The sequence below is a fragment of the Lepidochelys olivacea genome (genome assembly GCF_965140295.1).
Source record: "Lepidochelys olivacea isolate rLepOli2 genome assembly, chromosome: 3".
NCBI classification, from domain to species: Eukaryota; Metazoa; Chordata; order Testudines; family Cheloniidae; genus Lepidochelys; species Lepidochelys olivacea.
Genome location: NC_140413.1, coordinates 110,711,289 through 110,732,095, shown reverse-complemented (window position 1 = coordinate 110,732,095; position 20,807 = coordinate 110,711,289). Strand labels below are relative to the sequence as shown.

The window sequence follows — 20,807 nt, the reverse complement described above, 5'->3', positions numbered from 1 at the left end:
TTGGTAGGGCTCTACCCATAAAACTCTGTACCAATTCCACTCTTCTTACCTAAAGCCAACAATTGGACATTCCTTGCAGATGTTGCACTTGGCCTGGTGTTTTGCTGTTTCTGCAGCTGCCACTCGGTGTAGAACTGGTAGCCATACCATAGACTGTGGCTCCAAACGCATCCAGTCTATAAACTGCTTTACGCTAATTTCCGGCTTATTGTGATTCTGGTGAAGGAAAACCAAAACACAACAACAATAAAAGCGTAAAACACAAGATTTTTTTTTTTCATTACTCTATTTTAAAACCAAAAATCAACCCAGCTGTAGGCACTGCACAAAAAACCCAACAATATAATTATAAATATGAGAAATAAATTTAATTTCATTAAATTTCAAGCAAAGAAACAAATAAGGTGAGCCTGTAAAAAAGGAGGAAAAAAGCCAAAAAGGGTAATAAATATGGGGCTACCAGTGACCCATACTAAAAATTATCTTTGAAATAGAAGCTGTTAGAAGGAATTGGAAAGTCAAGGGAAAGAAAGATCTGCACTGACAGGCTACTTTTAGAAAAGGCACCCTTGCCTGCTGACGTAAGATGCGGCAACAGGCCACCTAAAAAGCATAAAGTATTTGAGTGTAATTACTCATTGAGGTGAGGCTAAAGGAAGTGATAACAATGTTGGCTATTTTTTTTAAAAAGTCCTAAACATCGCAGAATTTAAATTAACATGTACACAAATCTAACATAAATAATAATTTAAAGTAAATCTTTAGGCAACCACATTATCATCACACTTGTTCCATGGCAAGCAAACATGTTTGTGCAGTTTGAATATGCTGAAACCAGTGGAGAAACCTTGATAAAATGGAAATATATTAATCATATTTGATGATCATAAGGACATGTGCTATTGTTCTGAGTTCCTGGCAAGAGAAATAAGACACAGCCTAAAAAACATCAATGGTAAGCAGTAATGCATGACCAAAAGTGACTCCAAGATTCTTAACCTACTCATTGCACAAATGAATCCCTCCCAGTAAGTGGTAACACCAAGGAAGACAGTAATAATTAGCTCTACCCATCAGCAAGACATTTGTTTTCACAGAACTAAGGACACCATAGCTCTGACACATCCAGCTGAAAATATCATCCAAGCACTCCTCTAGAGCAGAGGCTTAACTGGCAGGGTCCACCTGACAAGAGAGATGTAACTCTATCGTCAACAACATAATGATACCCTAGAGTGTGTTTAAAGATTATCTTGCCAGGAGGCATTATGCATACACTGAATATCACGGGATATGAGATTGATCCTTGAGGGACAGCACATCAAATACCTTATTGGTGACACACAAAAAGTCTGTCACCAACAATTGAATCCTCTCTTCTAGATAGGACTTGAACCACTTCAGGCCAGGACCAGAAACACGAGCAATATCTCATATTTACTGAAGCAGTAGTACGAAAGCTTAGGAGAGGTCCAGAAGGGCCAACCTGCAAACTGACCTTGATCTTAATCTGGCAAATTACTCATGAACCTAATTCATAGATTCCAAAGCCAGAAGGGATCATTGCTATCGTCTAGTCTGACCTGTATAACACAGGTGATAGAACCTCCCCAAAATAATTCCTAACAAACATGGTCTTAATTCCAAAGGAAGACCAGAACCCAGATTGGAAACTACCACTTATCTCTTATAAAAACAGTTTATACCACTCAATCTTTCTGAGCGCCGAACTAACAAGGGAATAAAGCACAAAGATCACTGAAAAAAATCCCAGATGCCGCAATAAGGAAAGGTAAAAGAAGAGATGTTGCCCCTCTTCCACGGAAGTCTTCTAACATTCTCTTTTGTAGGATTTAACAAAGTCACAATACTATTAAATGTCTGACATTTCACTTATAGAGATTAATTTATATACAGCATAGTGACTTTTTATTCCCTATCTGATTCTTAGCATTGCTCAAAGACAGCCACATTCACAAAAATAATAAATGCAACCAACGTAATTATCACTACAAAACAGCTAGAGCCTTGGGCATCCTTTACAAATTCAAAATTTGGTTGTGTTCCATTAGAACGTCTTCTCTTTCCTCCTATCTTCCCTAAAAAGACAGACATCCCCTGCAGTCTAATCAACAGCCTGCATACAGCTGAACTGCAGTCCTGTACTATGATCTGTCTGTTGCATAAAGACTCCAGACATATAAATGACTATGTTGCAAACATTGTGAAATTGCCAGCTCCCTTGTAAAAAAACTAACACTAAGTCATCTCCTGATGTGTAGGATCAAAATTACTAACAACACTCCCCTGAACGGCTGAGATGAAGCCTTGTTCCAACAGAAGAAAGTGTGTTGTTCCCACAATATAAGGCTGCCCAGAAAATGTAACGCAGGGTAAATAATTGCTACTATCAGTTTTAACAGGGCTGAAAGCTGCCAAGACTGCCATAAGCTTAAGGGTTTTAAGATACTTTCAGATGCACTCAGAATAATTTATTTTCCTGCACGGATATGTCATTCACTGGAATTACCTTTTACCAAAATCCTCAGCTTCTTGTTTTCCAGAGCATGCAGGTCTCTGAATAAAACTTAACTGATGAATTATGTTTTTAAACACCCACCTGTTTATTTTGTATATGCCTTTTAAAAGTGGAGATCAGGAGCATACTGTACTTGTGAGAGGAAGGATTGTCCATTGGTCAGGGCACTAACTTAGGACTTGGGAAACAGAGTTCAATTCCCTTCTCTGCCACAGACTGTGTGATTCTGGGTGAGTGACTAAGCTTCTCTATGCCTCAATTCCCCATCTGTAAAACTGGGATAATAGTACTTCCCTACCTCTTCAGGGTGGTGTGAGGATAAATACATGAAAGACTGAAGTGCTTTGAGATCTACTGATGAAAATTGCTATATAAGATGTATTATTATTTTCAGTATGGCCATTATCCAAATACAACACTAGTCAATAATTTGACTCATTTTACATACAACCCACAAAGAGAAAACAAAAACCTTTTAAAGAAATTTCAGATGTCTTGGATGGTTTTGACACAACAAATCCTGCATCTTGACAGGGGGTTAGACCCTTGCGATCTCTTCTAACTCTGTTCTATGATTTGTGTGAAAGACAGACAGAGAAGAGTCATGGTTACCACCTTAAAACAGGTTTTAAACGTTTTATCACTATGGACTGGGCATACTCTGTCTTTTTTCTTTACTATAAGAATAATAAAAACAATCCTTACATTATAGTTTTGCCATTAATGGGAGCTATAGGTGTCACTGAAAATCACACCAGTTATTGAAGTATGTAAATGTGGATTCAGCTTTCTGCCTTTATGAATCCAAGTTTAAAAATTTTGACCTATAGCTGAATTACTTTAGAGTGAATAAAAATGTGTAAAATTATTTTTTCACATCTGTAATATGTATTTCTTAATATAGCTCTAATGCATAATTGTTTTTTAGGGTGATCCAGTCTATTTCTTGAAACCATTTACATATTTTAACTCTTGATCTGCCTTCTGTTGGTCTTCCATGAAAGAGCTGCATTTAATACTCATTCTAATTACATATTTGGATATACAGTGTGCCTTTTATTATTTTTACACTTTACTATGAAGAGACTGTCTGCTAATGCCACAGTTGATTTTGACCTAAATAAAGTTTCTGAATTTATAAGGAGGTACAAAACAAAAAAATACAGCTCACGCATTTCATACATAAAGAAAGGGTGTTGAGCTTACCTGCTGGAAGCAGCTACGAACACTGGGTTCAATATTACTGCCACCAAAAGCTGCTACTTCTCCAAGCTGCCGGGGGATCTGGATGGCATCATGAAGCAGAAGGCCAAGCTGCCTCTGGTCACACATTTCTGTAGGCCCTGCCACTTCCTTAAAGAGATCTGCAATACAGACAAGAGTCGATGGCTCATATGGGAAAGTCATTTTAGTCTCAGTCCGGTCTTTTTTCTTTTTCTAATTTATTTGTCAGCACTTCAGCTCTATGGGTTTTATAATATTTCCTATTCCAAATGTAACTACGATGGGTTTGATTCTCCCATGGCTTACAACCGTCTTATCTTAGTGTAAATCAATTAACTTCAATAGTGTTTTTCCTGATTTACACTGATGTAAATGAGGATAGAATCAGACCCAGTAAATGTAGTTTATGCTGCTTATTTTAATATTCTTTACAACAAGAAGTGGAATAAGCACTATCGTATCATAGCTCCCGATTTACAATCAATTAACTATCTGATAAAAATGTGGGAAATACCACAAAACAAAATAATATAGGATTAAAATAAGACATTATATTATATTTATTTTTGCAACTTATAAAGTTTTCTGTGTTAACACAAGTATGATAACTGACAACATTTTATGCTAAAACTTGAGCTATCAGTAGATAGGAATGGGATAGAAGAAAATTTGCATCTGAACTGAGAGATATCAGACATGTTACATACAAAAGTTGAAAGATTTGAGAATCAGCCAACCGGTCACTGATCTATCTACAGCTACTTATGCTACATCCCTGGATAATCACATCCTTCCACGCACTTTCCCTTCGCTGGTCCCTCCTTTCCTGCAGCACATGTCAACCCCTGGGGCATAACTAGAAGTATTGGGATGATATTAAGAAAAGAAAAATTGAGGCTGAAAAAGATCAGGAATACAGTTCCTGATAATGAGACCTATTGGACATTGGAATAGTTTTTCAAGGGAAATGTTGGAAGCCACTTGAATCATTTAATATCAGGCAAGACAAGCTTTGTAGAATAGTTTGTAGGCAACAATTTTGCACTGACTACTGAATATGGATTAGATGCAAATCAAACAGGTCTCTTTGGGGGGGAAGGGATAACTCAGTGGTTTGAGCTTTGGCCTGCTAAACTCAGGGTTGTGAGTGCAGTCCTTGAGGGGGCCATTTAGGGATCTGGGGCAAAAACATTGGGGATTGGTCCGGCTTTGAGCAGGGGGTTGGACTAGATGACCTCCTGAGGTCCCTTCCAACCCTGATATTCTATGAATCTTCCGTTTTTCACTTCTATAAAGTCCAACCACTCAGGAGACAATTGCATTAGTTGGAGGTTTCTGCCTAAATGATCAGCAACTAAATAGATAAAAGGGTGGCCATTTAAACTGTTATTAAAAACTTTAGCTGTTGAGATTAATGGAGCAGTGAAAAAAATCTAAGAGCTGTTTTTCCAGGGTGGTGACTGGAGTCTCAGGAAGACAGTAGTGCAGCAATTTATATTCACGCGAAAGGTTTTTTTTGACAGTTAAGAAGTCAAAGGGTTAAATCCTGGACCTCGTGAAGTCAATGGAGATTTTGCCTCCTCTGTTGCAAAATGAGGTCTTTCATACTTTTTAATTAAAGAATCTATTTGTACAGTTTTCCATATATTGCACCTCTTATCATAACACACGTGTTGTTTAAGAATGAGTATAGTTAAAAAAACCCATCTGACTACATTTCTGAGGGAGAAGCCGGCAGAATCTGTAAGTGTAAGCACTTTGCATAAAAATTGGGCACAGATGTTTTTTGGTATGGTGGTTGGGGGTCATAAGAGGAATTTCACAAAAGGGACATCTGGGTTATCAACTGCATTTTGGCAATTTTGACGTATTTCTTGCTGGTTTTGGCACCCTCGTCATAGGCTTTCAGAGTCCTGGCCAGTTTTCTAGGGAACAGCAGTTGGAGTCATTTTTGTAGCAACTACGGGTCACCTTTGCAGAGCTGATGGGAGGACAGAGCTACCCCTCTGAAGTGTTTCTGCTGGTCTCTGTGCATACTAAAAGTTGATGCAAACGCAGGCACAAGGGCTCGGCAGTCACTGTGACTGGGAGAAAGGTGGAATAGCACATCTTCTCAAGTCCTAACCCTTCCATTGATGATGGGGGTAAAAAGATGAGTTAAGAGGGGGTAGGGAGAGAGAAAGGTGATCAGTTGATGGTGATCTAGGTAGGAGGTGGTTTTTTTTTTTTTTTTTTGCAAAAGGGATTTGTTTAAATCATTCACAATCCCTCCCTGTGAATTACTAACCCAGAGAGACTAACTGTGCTGGGGCCAAGTGCAGAGAGAAGTCGGGGGCACCCAGCACCAGCAGCTTGACTGTGTTCTGCAGGGGAAAGGAACCTCCTGAATCAAGAATACAATAAGCCATAGCTCCAGCACTTTCTGACCAACTGACTTCAACTAGTCTAGAAACAGGAACTCTGGCAGGTGAAGAGGCTGGCGGTGGCTCTGATACTGAGGGGGAGCGGCAGGGGACAACATGTTGATAGCAGCTCTGATGGGGAACACGCGGTGTCTGTTACTTTAGTAGCGGAACCCATCAATCACTCACTGAGGATTCCACAACCCATAGACTCCAAGAAATCGTCTACAAGTTGAAACCAGTAAGTAGTTTAAATTCAGGGGGAAAAAAAAGAAAGAAAAAAAAAAGGTTCCCCTTCATCAAGATGGACAGGACAGGTGCGATGGGGGAGCTGCGAGCTTAGACATATTAGAGGTATGGGGGACCCTAATCTAATACTCCCAAATTCCTGAGAATGCACACACATTCTGATAAATACAATTCTGTGTCATTCAGATTCATAGATATTTAGGTCAGAAGGGACCATTATAATCATCTAGTCTGACCTCCTGCACAATGCAGGCCACAGAATTTCACCCACCCACTCCTGCGAAAAACCTCTCACCTATGTCTGAGCTATTGAAGTCCTCAAATCCTGGTTTAAAGATTTCAAGGAGCAGAGAATCCTCCAGCGAGTGACCCGGGCCCCATGCTACAGAGGAAGGTGAAAAACCTCCAGGGCCTCTTCCAATCTGCCCTGGAGGAAAATTCCTTCCCAACCCCAGATATGGCGATCAGCTGAACCCTAGCATATGGGCAAGATTCACCAGCCAGATACTACAGAAAATTCTTTCCTGGGTGGCTCAGATCCCATCCTATCACAGGCCATTAGGCCTATTTACCATGAATATTTAATTACCAAAACCATGTTATCCCATCATACCATCTCCTCCATAATCTTATCGAGTTTAATCTTAAAGCAAGAAAGATCTTTTGCCCCCACTGCTTCCCTTGGATCTTGCTTATTGGAAGAAGAGTCTTTGAAGAAATATGACCACAGGTTGGTAACTACAATGCACACTAGGCAGTGCAGGAAAGTTTGTTCAACACTTTCCTGCACTGTTTGTTCCCAGTAAAAATTCCACTACAAGTGTGTTGTCTGTGTCTTTTGCTGGCAAAGACTGCTGAGCCACCAAATTACATTTTAGCGCTGTTAAACCAGAGCCATTCAAGCAGCTACAAAGAGCCCAGTGACAGAGACTCCATAATTACAATGAAATATGACCTTAATTAGAAGCATAAACGGAGAAAAAATGTATTTAAGACTAATTTCATTTGTTCATGCTGATTGTCTCAGAAATGGGGTCTATTTTCCCCACCTAAAAATAAAATGCAGTACTAGCAGTTCCAATCCTTACAAAGGATGAGAGGCCATGGGGTTGATTCTCCCACAGTTGAACTGGAAAGTCAATTTTCCAGGGTCTTGTACATTTCTTGAAAACTGAGTTACTCAACCAAAAGTAGAGATCTTTCAATGAACAGTTTTCCTCGTGGCACCCCAAATCCTTCAGGTCCTGAGTCCTGGATGGCATCGTCCCAAAAGCCAAGGAAACAGTAAATTTGAGATGTTTTCTGTCAGTCTCAAAGCTTGTTTTAATTGCCATTCACACTCATATCCTGGGGATGAGTTCCAGATTCAGTGCCAGAGTTCAATAAATAATTTAAAACATATCATTTATTCAAGTAAATTTACCTCTGTTTTCTGCTTATGAATTATAAGCAAGCAGAATGGGCTTTTCTTGAATGTATTTGTTATTTGAATTTTGCCAATTGTTTTCAATTGTGGATTGATTGCAAACAATTTTCTGTGACTACCTGATCATCATTCTTCAAGTTATGTTTCTTAGTTGTGACAGGTCAGATAAGTCACGTAGTGGTGCATCTGTTTCCTGTCTGGATGACTGTGAAAGAACTCAGTCATGAATAATCACGTGTGAATTTAAACTTTAGTTTCTGTGAATACTTACATATGACTTTGAAGTTTGCTTTCCAAGAGTATTTGTGCCAGTAGAACTAAATAACTCACAAATGGCCTATTTTTTCTGCAGTATAAATGATGTTATGTAACTAATTGATAGTAATGACACTGTATAAAATAACTGACAATAATAGAAAGAATTGTAGAAAGAATAGTAAATATGGCAGGCGACCAGCTTGGCTTAACAGTGAAATCCTTGCTGATCTTCAACACAGAAAAGAAGTTTACAAGAAATGGAAGATTGGCCAGATGACCAGGGAGGAGTATAAATTTATTGCTCAGGCATGCAGGAGTGAAATCAGGAAGGCCAAATCATACTTGGAGTTGCAGCTAGCAAGAGATGTTAAGAGCAACAAGAAGGGTTTCTTCAGGTATGTTAGCAACAAGAAGAAAGTCAAGGAAAGTGTGGGCCGCTTACTGAATGAGGGAGGCAACCTAGTGACAGAGGATGTGGAAAAAGCTAATGTGCTCAATCCTTTTTTTGCCTCCGTCTTCACAAACAAGTATGGGCTGCACAGCATGGGGAGGAGGTGACCAGCCCTCTGTGGAGAAAGAAGTGGTTCGGGACTATTTAAAAAAGCTGGACGAGCACAAGTCCATGGGGCCGGATGCGCTGCACCTGAGGGTGCTAAAGGAGTTGGTGGATGTGATTGCAGAGCTATTGGCCATTATCTTTGAAAACTCATGGCGATCGGGGGAGGTCCTGGATGACTGGAAAAAGGCTAATGTAATGCCCATCCTTAAAAAAGGGAAGGAGGAGGATCCGGGGAACTACAGGCCAGTCAGCCTCACCTCAGTCCCTGGAAAAATCATGGAGCAGGTCCTCAAGGAATCAATTCTGAAGCACTTAGAGGAGAGGAAAGTGATCAGGAACAGTCAGCATGGATTCACCAAGGACAAGTCATGCCTGACTAATCTAATTGCCTTCTATGATGAGAAAACTGGCTCTGTGAATGAGGGGGAAAGCAGTGGACATGTTATTCCTTGACTTTAGCAAAGCTTTTGATACGGTCTCCCACAGTATTCTTGCCAGCAAGTTAAAGAAGTATGAGCTGGATGAATGGACTATAAGGTGGACAGAAAGCTGGCTAGAAATTGTCGGGCTCAATGGATAGTGATCAATGGCTCCATGTCTAGTTGGTATCAAGCAGAGTGCCCCACGGGTCAGTCCGGGGGCCGTTTTTTTTTTTTCCAATATCTTCATTAATGATCTGGAGGATGGCGTGGACTGTACCCCCAGCAAGTTTGCAGATGACACTAAAGTGGGAGGAGAGGTAGATACCCTGGAGGGTAGGGATAGGATACAGAGGGACCTAGACAAATTAGAGGATTGGGCCAAAAGAAATCTGATGAGGTTCAACAAAGACAAGTGCAGAGTCCTGCACTTAGGACGGAAGAATCCCATGCACTGCTACAGACTAGGGACCGAATGCCTCGGCAGCAGTTCTCCAGAAACATTCCTAGGTGTTACAGTGGATGAGAAGCTGGATATGAGTCAACAGTGTGCCCTTGTTGGCAAGAAGGCCAATAGCATTTTGGGATGTATAAGTAGGGGCATTGCCAGCAGATCGAGGGACGTGATCGTTCCCCCCATTCAACATTGGTGAGGCCTCATCTGGAGTATTGTGTCCAGTTTTGGGCCCCACACTACAAGGAGGACGTGGAAAAATTGGAAAGTGTCCAGTGGAGGGCAACAAAAATGATTAGGAGACTGGAACACATGACTTATGAGGAGAGGCTGAGGGAACTGGGATTGTTTAGTCTGCAGAAGAGAAGAATGAGGGGGGATTTGATAGCTGCTTTCAACTACCTGAAAGGGGGTTCCAAAGAGGATGGCTCTAGACTGTTCTCAGTGGTAGCAGATGACAGAACAAGGAGTAATGGTCTCAAGTTGCAGTGGGGGAGGTTTAGGTTGGATATTAGGAAAAACTTTTTCACTAGGAGGGTGATGAAGCACTGGAATGCGTTACCTAGGGAGGTGGTGGAATCTCCTTCCTTTGAGGTTTTTAAGGTCAGGCTTGACAAAGCCCTGGCTGGGATGATTTAGCTGGGGATTGGTCCAGCTTTGAGCAGGGGGTTGGACTAGATGACCTCCTGAGGTCCCTCCCAACCGTGATAGTCTAGGATTCTCTGATTTTAATAGTAATGAACAACAGGCATTTTGTTTATTCTGTTCCTAATATTTCAGAATTAGACTAGGTTATATAGTTATTAAAGCAACTAATAAACATTTTAACACATTCATTAACTCTTTGTTTGCTGTATACCTCTGGTCTACAGCTCAGGAAAGCACTTAAGCATGTTCTTAACTCTACCTCTATTCAAGAAACCACACAGGCAAGTGCTTAAAGTTAAGCATAAGGATTTTCCTGAATGGGGATGCTTTCTTGAACTGGGGCTTTAAGTGTGTACTCTTTTCTTAATACAACTAGGAATTTTATTTGATCTAGCTTCTTCCTTATATCACCTACACAAATCTGCAGTCTTACAAAGATGACTGGGAAGCAGTTTAATTATATCAGGAATTGCTTCACCAAAACATGTTTTCAGAATGCATCTGAGTCAAAGTATTCCTAACTTGTATGGGACATGAACTTGGCTTTGTGTGGTAGATAAACAGACAAACTAATAAGGTAAATGGAAGAATAGCCCAGGGGGAAATTGTTCTTCATTTCCCATAAAACCAACTTGCCAAAAGCAGAGCAACAGAGGAAGATGCTACCAACAATCTGTGCTGCTTTGAGACAATCTGACCACATCAGATAACACTTCCACCCCTCTAAAGAAAAGTCTTGTATTGTCACAAGCTCTGGAGGTTCATCAGGAGGTGGACACTAAAGCTGACAATTATGAATGTCAAAACCTGACATACTGAAAAAGAACTGAATATAGAAATTAAAATATAAAAAGATATTTTATGTTAAGTGACAGAGTAACTGTTGAAGTCCTAAAGAAACAGATCAGGAAGCTATTTAGATATTTAAAGTCTCTTTGATACAATGAGTTTTAGAATTGAACTTGTGATTGTCTTAGTACACAAATCTTCTGAGACAAGTAAGTTAACCTTTTGTGCCCCCAAAAACCAGAACTCTTCACTTTAATTTGTTTCTGAAGAGTGCTGTAAACTTGTAAGTCAATTATGCAAATTTGTACTGGCGGTCAATTGCCACTTTTGTTTTATATTAGAAATAATTGCTGAAGTTTACCTTCACCTAGCCAATTTACTATTCAACTTAAAAGTTTGTATTTAGTCTCTACAGGAATATTTGATCAACAAGGTCTATTTTACATTGTTGAGGGCAATTTTGAGTTTGGAAAAAAAAAAATCAACCTCTGTGAAGTTTTCCTAATATTTTGGTTGGTTCTTACCATTTTATCAAGGGAACCTAACCTTTAGATCCTACAATCAGCTTTTCATTTTTCACAAATCCCATTCTGCCACCTTATTATGAATTTTGATTAGTCGTATAGAGACTCAGCCCTCCCCCTTGTTCATGAAAACAAAGACCAATTCATATGAACTAAATCATGCTAGGGAATAAAAAAATGCACAACATGCTGCGGAGAGACTATGACTGTACAAAACCACAGATGTTGAAATTGGCCCCAAGTCACAAGATTTTTGCTAATTTAGCCATGGTAATCAACAGTTTACATAAAAGTGCTCTTTTTAAAAGCCAGGAATATATTCCCAAAGAGCTCCACAGTTTTCTTTGAAAGGTATAACAAATATTCTCTCTATATACTATTACTTACTTCTGTTTCTGCAAAATCTGTCAGACTGCTACTCCCATAAAAACGAACTTTAAGTTCCATAAGTCCATACTGTATTAGCAGCCCTCCCCTAGGACTGCACTAGTCCTTTGTTCTGAATTACTCATAAGGTACTGTACAGTAGAATGTCACTCTATGTTTCTGCAAATATTTTTGCTAAATGTTGCTATTTTACTAAAGGTTTCCAAAATGTCCAACATCCTCAATATTTTCAAAATATCTAAATCAATACAACTTCATGCCTTTGTTCTATTACATTGGGCAAGGTTTTAGCAGGAAGTTCAGATGATGGAGCAGTATCTGCAAAGTGGCAGTCATCCTTCCTCAAACAGACCCATTTAATGCTGCTGCTGTATGTTGGTATATTTCCTCGCAGCAGTTTATCGAACCTATGCACTTGTTCCTATCAACTCTGACTTGTTTGATTTTTCCGTAAACTGAACAGATGAATGTTGCACCATTTTGTTAAACGGGTAAAGGATCATTCCAAATATACGTAAAACAAGACTTTTTCTGGCTTCTCTATAGAAACCCTGTACAATTACTTAATCCCACTTTACCATATGATGTAACTGCATAATTTACAAGTCACGGCATAAAATCTACTTGCCCACACTTTACCCCAGTGACCAATGACAGTGAAAAAGCTCATGTTATTCTACTATCTCATCCAAAAATATTTCTTATCCTGGGCAAGAGGATGATTTTGCTTTTGTTTAAATCATGACTCAGTGTCTTTTAATATAAAAAGTACAGATTCACACATTTTATGAAAGAAGTTCTTACTTACATCTGTACTTTTCTTCTAGAAGACCCTTGGAAAGAGACATCAACCCAATCTTCAGGGACTGGACTCTGATTTTTCCTGTCCGACCCCTGAAATTGCACAAAACTATTAGAGAGCTTAAATACAGTTAATATTATAGTATAGGTTCATTTCAAATTCAAAACACCTGGCAAGTTATACAAACTATATCTAAATTCTTTAAACAAGATACTTCAGGTCTTTAGAACAGATAATCACATTAAGGGAATTCTCCTTCACAAAAACTAAACTTGGGTACACGTCATCTTAACATTTCACATTACCCCCAAAATGATGAAATTTAGCACTATAAAAATCATAGCCTTATTTGATAAATGTGATCTACACAACAAAAAGTACACACCAGCAGACAGCTGGGAAGCACACTGCACAGTGAGAGATGGGGACTGTAAAATGAAGCTGAGCTCTTGTACTGTACAGATTCATTAATGTTTTTTACCCACTGTGCTTCATCTTTCTTTTTAAAACATTTTGGTGTATCGATGCACCAGTACATAAACAGCTGAATGTAAATGCTAATTAGAGAATGTGGAGCTGTTCGCAATATGACTTCAGACTCATGCTGTCTGACATTTTAAAAAATATCAGGATACACACTGGGCTCCAAACGATACAATTTTAAACCCATAAGCAAAGTGCAGTTCATAATTGGTACTAATGTGATAAAGTTAGGAAATGGAGAGAAAGGACCATCATTTAAGAAAATTCAAAAACTGCACTAATTAAGGACTTGCTGATTTTTGCCTTTACTAATGACCCTTCCAACGCTGAAAAATATGCACATGCTTCATTTCTGACATGGTGTGCATGAGAGGAGTTGTTAAAGCAACACACACGTTTTTGTTTTCAAATAAACAAACAAAAAATGTTTTGAACCAAAAAGTGAAACAAATGGGAAATTTGTCAAAACCAGAACTGTTCACAGGAAAGGATCGATTTTGATAAATTGTTACTTTCTACTTCAAAAAATGTTGTCAAAAAATTCTGGACCAATTCCAGTCTCAATCTCCGCTCCCAGGCTCCTAGTCCAATTTCAGAATCCCCCATTCACCTGATTCTTTGTCCTCATCCCTGTTATTAACCGATGCCAGTTCTTCCCCCGATATACCAGCTCCTTGTCAGATCTACCTTCCCTTCCCCATCAATACCTTCCCTACTGGTTCTCTGTCCCAGCCTCTTTGCCCAGCCAGACCAAGTGTTTCTCTTGGCTCCTCATCCAGTCTCAGTCTCCTCGCCATCTACTGGCTCACATTCCCATACAGCGCATTTTCCTCCCCAGCTCCCAGTCCCCCTGACCAACCAGTCCTAATCTTCCTTCTTGCTCTTAGCCTTAATCTCTACCCATCCAAATCCCCAAGACAATTTCTCTCCCCCTTTTTCTTGCCAGCCTCCAATCCTAGTCCCCCTATCTGGGCTCTTTGTCTCAATCTACTCCTCCCAAACCCCAAACGTGCTCATTGCCTTAATCTACTCACACAGCCCCTCAAACACAGGGTGGAAGAGGAAGCTGCCTGATTTGAATGCAGAGGGATAAAGAACCTCTCTTCCGCCTCTGCATTTGAATCAGGAAGCTTCCTCCTCTATGCTACCAGGACCTGGACCTGACACAGCACATATTAGCCCAGAGCTGCAACTACAGGTTAAGTCCCGCTCAGCCTAGGATGAAGAATGCCCAGTACACAGAGCATCTTTGGGGAATTTAGCTGTTAAAATATAAAAAGTTTGCACTGAGCATGTGCAAAATGCAATTTTGCACAGGCCTATAAATTGGCCATATTTGGGTGCATTTTTACAGGGATAGGAAACCAAACATCCCTAACACCAAAGCCACACCTCTCGTCACCTTCAAGTCCCTACTTCAAAGCATGGAGATGCTAGAGCTTTCCAAAGAAAAGGTCACCAGAATTTTTTAGGCTGGGCAAAACAAGGTATTTTTCCTGGCCTCATTTTCTCAGAAACAGCTGAACCATTTTCACTGTTATTTTCAAAAAAAATTCACACTTAGCATGGAAAATTTTAGCCCGAACAGTTGAAGTTTTGCCAAAGTTATAAACAGCTGAAAACAGGTTCCTATAATGAGAAGCGGATAATCTTAATAGGGCGCAGTGCTACCAGCCTGACCTATCATTTGAACGCAACACTCCAAAGTCTAACGTCACTATACTGATCTAATGACATTTGGTATGACACAACTCAGATGCATCATCATAAAGATTACATGGACAAGACAATGTAATTTACTGTGCACCTATCACTGCAGCAACTCAAAGTCATGATTTGTTTGTTACTTCACTGTGGGATCCAAATTGAGAAGAGTCCATAAAACCATTATAAGATATGTTGGAGCAAAGTTGCCAGTTCTTGATTAAAAGAGCACAATATGTGAGCCAGCAGGAAGACTGGAATTTGCTGCCATTTGACCTAATTTCAAGTAAAAAAATGGGACAAGATAAAAAATTATAGTAAATACAACATCTATGAATGGATCACTGGCAATTTTACAACAACAAAGCCATGATTCTTTGTAGGAGGAGCAAACCACAAATGAAAGATAATGAGGTGGCTCTAGGAGAACAGCTTTGAGTCTTACAGAAAAGCTTGGGTCTATAACATTGCCTAGCATACGCATCACAGACAATTGGACACACAGAACGCAAGACAAAAAGCACACCCAGCCTTTCAAACAGGCATTTATACAGAAAAGACCCCTCACTTCAGGAGACCTTGACATTTGAAAAGATTAAATTTCCCTCCAAAATACAACAACCTGATAAAGTAGTTACAAAACCAGCGGAAAACCCATACAAGTTTCCCTATGGACACTATGTGGTTCATTTAGGGTTCTTTGAATTACTTTCAGATAAAAAGAATGGGTCATTGACCACCATAGGGAAACACACTATACACCACATATTGTGTTCACCTTAACACAGGTGAAGCAACTGCTTCGGGGGGGTACTATATTTTACTGTAATCTATAAGCTTGTTAGCCCATTTCCATGTAAGTGACACATATATTTCCTAAGACTGGACAATGTATGATATCCATAAGAGATAATAATGTACTTATTTATTTATATGTGCTTTCAGATTAATAAAATTTATGTAAGTGTCCTAGTGCAATAACCTACCTGTGAGATTTATTTAAAAACCCATACGAAGTACTTGACTCCTCACACAAACACTTCTCTTCCCTCTATAAGACATTTAAAACTATTTCACATTGTACCTATAAGTTATATTTTCAATACTGTATTTTTAAAGGTGTTCTAGACAAGCCAAAATTCTCTCAAGGAATCGAGTTTAAGGCTGAAACATATTTACAGGCAGATGCTAATCAACAAAATAACCTTTTGGGTCCCTGAGAATATAAAGGCTGCAGGGAGTCTGCTCCTTTTTTCTATCGAGCTTGAAGAATTAATAATTCTCCATATGTCAGAAAATAGCAAACACAACAGACTTCATTGTTGCCAACTGTCTCTAAAAAAAAATTGCTTCTTTTTAATGGACATATACATCAGTAAGTGAGTTTTACCACAAACTGGGAAAAGTTCCATCTGCAAACCACTAATTAAATCTCAGGTTGACAAACAGATGCTTTTGTAGGAAGTTTAATGATTTGAAACACTGTATATGTATAACATGATGCAATAAACAAAGGAAATGTCAGGAGACAAATTATTTCCTTTCTAAAGGACATTTCAAAAATGGCAATTTAAAATGATTTCCCAATCTTTAATATTTTTGGGGATGGAGAGCGAGGGGGTGAAGATGGAAAGAGAAAGAGAATATTTACTCTCTAATTTTGAGTGACTAATATTTTTCATATTTTGTACCCTAAGACTTCTGTAATCAGTCTAAAGAGTTTCGTTTCAGATATCATATCAACACTTTCAACACAATAACCAAATAATGTTCCAATGATAAATACAGAGGAATCAGAAGTTAATATTCTCCTTTGACACTATCCATTTTCTGATACTAAGCATGCAACAGCTTCCAAGGCAAGGAATGTATCTGAACCTGCCCCTCTCTCTGTTTTCCACTGATACATTTGTGATGAACTGGAAAAAATGTAAAAAGAAAAGGAGTATTTGTGGCACCTTAGAGACTAACCAATTTATTTGAGCATGAGCTTTCGTGAGCTACAGCTCACTTCATCGGATGCATACTATGGAAACACTTTCTACAGTATGCATCCGATGAAGTGAGCTGTAGCTCACGAAAGCTTATGTTCAAATAAATTGGTTAGTCTCTAAGGTGCCACAAGTACTCCTTTTCTTTTTGCGAATAGAGACTAACACGGCTGTTACTCTGAAACCTGGAAAAAATATCAGCTCTATTTCTTATGAATATTGTGTGTGTCTCAGTTTCCCTGTTCAACAGACTAACACGGCTGCTACTCTGAAACCTGTTCAGCTGTGTATTGCTACCTGCCTGAATGCATAGAGTTAAATCGAAGGAAGCTGTTAAGGCGCTGATGAGGGGCCCAGAAAGAAAGTTAAAATAGTGACATGATAAGACAGCCAGGTACCCAGCTTTAAGGGAGTTAAAACAACAATGGCTGGGCCATCAGTTGAGGGGAGAACTCACCTAGCTGGTTGTATCCAGGCTAGGATATCCTATGGATGGCTCTGGAGCTGTGAGACTATCCCACTTTGCAGAGTCCTAGAGCCTAGGCTCAAGCCTCAGCCCAAATGTCTGTACTGCAATTAAACAGCCCCCTTAGCCTAAGCCTTGTGAGGCCCAGCCAGCTGTCACAGGCCAGCCACAAATGTCTAATTGCAGTGCAGACATACACTCAGAGACAAGAGAAGACTGCAAAGAACCTGGGCTTTTTCTCCCAGCTCAGAGATGGAAACTAAGCCAGATCTGCACCAGTGATGAATAGAAAGGTTAAACTTAGGTAAGAGAACATGCACATAGGTCTCTTATTTTAAATCCACTTTTCTAAGCACTGTGTATCTTTTGGGCAAAATAAATCATGCTTTGTTTTGAAGAAGCTGTCTCTTACTGCAAACGTATACTGTCACAGACTCCCAAAGAGAAACCCCATGGTGTGGGTGGTGTCTTAGAGACCTTGGAAGGCAGGACTGAAATTCTCTTATTTCTCCACAAGCAAGGCAACATTGTCAGCATAATCTTGGTCTGTGGCACCCATCGGACTGCAAACGAAGCCCTGATCTGAGGCTGGGCAAACTGTGGACGCCACCCCAGGAGAGAAAAAGGCCTGAGGCCTGAAGTTTGAGGAGGTGCACTCAGAAAGACCCTTAGTGAACCTAGGCTGGTAACAGTCACATTAGTTATCTAAGGGCACAGCTTTCAGACCCTTCTGTGGCTCCCCGTCCCCTAAGAACTTCACAGGATAAATACATGGTAGGTAAAGCGCCTCGCTAGTTTATAACTGCTGGTTGGTCAGTCAAAATGTAAATGAACCTAACAGGGGTGAGGGAGGAAATTCTCCTCAGTAGGTTGGAAAAAGGGAACTTGGCACTGGGGAAGATGGGAATCCCTCATCTATCAGAGGCCCACTCTGCTGGGGATCCTTCTGGGCCCACCCCAACTAATCATAAGTATTTGGGTGACAAGAGCATATGGAGAGAGTTCATGTGCCCCACATATGTACCTCCTTCGTGGGGGATCATGAGGGAGGAGATCTGTAATGACGTACATAGAAACTGATTAGTGATGTTTTAATGAAAACTGTATATTGGTGTGATTTTGGGACTGTTTTACTGTATGAAGTTTAAATCAATAAGGTGCAACAGCAGAGGGTTGAGGGGGAGGGAGACAAGAACCGCCCTGGAGTACTTGGGAGATGCCTCTGCTCTGTTCGTTTTGAAGTGGGAAGAGATATGTGACAACTTGGGGAATCTATGTACAACATATGAATTCTGACTGATTTTATGAAATCTACAAATAAGTAACCTATAGTGTGTATTAAAATCAGCCATACGCATATCAGAGATCACATACCCTATCTGGAAACAGCTACAGGACAATCAAAGCAGTCATTTACATGGAATGACTCTGCCTGGCAATACAGTGAAATTTGGCCAAGCTGCAGGACACTGGTTTTCTGTCCCGTTCATCTGCAGGGAGGAGGGTTGGAGAAGTGGAAATGCTGCAGCAGCAAAAAAGCAACAAGAAATAAGGTGTTGGAACTGACTTTGAAAAATTCAAACTCTATGAGGTCCAGGAAACACAGAGACGTACTTTCCAAGCTAGAAGGAACCTTTTGATCATCAGATCTGAACAAGCTGGAGGGAGCGCGTTACATGGGCCAAGAGAATGAACCTGAAAGCTGATCAGGAGCAGAGGAGGGTCTGGGGACCCTGAAACAACTGAACTAACACCCAGTGAGCACTCAGTGTAGTGGGGACACTGGAAGGAGGGATTTTGTGGGCAGATTTTGTCCAGTAGGGGGGCTCAACCAAGGCTGTGAGAGAAATATAAGCTTGGAAGAATTTGATTTAAGGGGGAGTAAACATTCCACTGTATATACACAAACCATAGAAAAATATTTCCATTGATGAGAAGCAAAATTTACAGATAAACAAAGTGAGAAACTTCCGTTTAAGAACTTAGAGCCCCACCTTAATGTGTATAAAACGTGTTGTAATGAAGGCTGCATAAAGCACGTATTTACAACTCTATTAAAAATTATGGTCTGACCCCTCGCCACTGAATTTTCTGTAACTGTGAACATTTAAAATGACAAAAACTGAAAAAGTGGTTAAAAATAATCAAAATTATCTGTCAAAATTATAAAAAAAAGAGAATCAAATTCTGACAAGCTTACAGATACATAACTATACAATAAATGACTGAGATGTTCCCTGTTGTAGCCCTAGAATTGTGGAGTTATTTAGGTAGAGTAACTGATTAAAATAATTCTGAGACACAAGGTGAGTGAGATAATATCTTTTATCAGAGCAACTTCTGTTGGTAGAAGGTACAAGCTTTTGAGCTACACAGAATTCTTCAGGTTGGGGAAGGAAGCAGAGAGTGTCTGAGCTAAATACAAGTTGAGACAAGATTGTTAAGGAGAAGAGGTAACCTGTGGTAGGCAGTCACTTGAAATGAAGTGGGCAATAGTGGGTTAGACTGTTACCCATAAAGGGTTTGAAGTGGGCAACTAAGGGTAGAAGGCAGTGTGGCATGTTACAAATTGCTGTAATGAGCCATAAAACCCCAGTGAAGGCCACACCTTTTGATGTCATGAAATTTATGAATTAGTTATAGAGTTATGAATTTAAGTGCCCAGGCTTGCCTTTTGAAGGTGTTTTGCAAGTTTCCCTTGAGGACAAGTATTGAAAGGTCAGAAACAGAGTGATCACTTTGTGAAAAGTGTTCACCTATGGATGATACGGTGTTTTTGTCTTTTATTATTTTCCTGTGAGAGTTCATTCAAAAACGTAGTGATTGTCTTGTTTCACCCACATAGTTGTTACTGGGGCATTTGATGTACTGAATGGGGTACACCATGTGTTGGATAAGCATGTATAAGACCCATTAATCTTGAAAGGTGTGTTGTGGAATGTACGATCATTGTAGCAGTGGAGAGATACTTACTAGTTTTTCATCTGTTGTTCTGGCAGGATCTGGTGCCACTCTGAGTTGGTGTCCTGGTTTATGGGGAGTTTGCTTCTGATAATGAGCTTGGAGAGGTATGTGGTGGGGGGGCAGGGAAATTTGGTAGTCTAAAGACCAGCAGAGGGGCTTCCTGAAAGATTTCTTTCAGGATATTGTCCCCATGAAATATGTGTTGTAATTGATTGATGATACCTGTAAGGGTTCCAGTGTGGAGTGGGAGGCGACAATTATAGGGAGTGCAGTCAGTGAGTTTCTTTTTCCTGCAGTGAAGCAGGTTCGCCTGGGGTATTTGGGTGGCCCTTTCCATGATGCAATCTACTCTTCTGGTGCAGCATCCTTGTTTGGTGAATGAGGTTTTAAGTGTGTTAGGTGTGTATCTTGGACTTTCTCCTTGGAGCAAATTCTGTGGCATCTGAGTGCCTGACTGCAGGTAACAAATTTCTTGGTGTGTCTGGGATGGTTGCTGGATCTGAGGAGGTAAATGTGATG

The 20,807-nt window shown here is 39.9% G+C and overlaps 1 protein-coding gene across 4 annotated transcripts in view; it reads right to left on the bottom strand.

The window, feature by feature from the left end:
* UTRN (utrophin) overlaps positions 1–20,807 on the bottom strand; it is a 583,727-nt gene that overhangs the window by 84,332 nt on the left and 478,588 nt on the right. For all 4 annotated transcript variants that reach the window (XM_084623224.1, XM_084623225.1, XM_084623226.1 and 1 more), the window contains 3 exons: positions 12,687–12,772; positions 3,746–3,903; positions 50–216 (listed from right to left, as the gene is read on the bottom strand). In XM_084623224.1, coding sequence (XP_084479350.1) covers positions 50–216; positions 3,746–3,903; positions 12,687–12,772 — 411 coding nt within the window. The remainder of the gene's footprint in view (positions 1–49; positions 217–3,745; positions 3,904–12,686; positions 12,773–20,807) is intronic.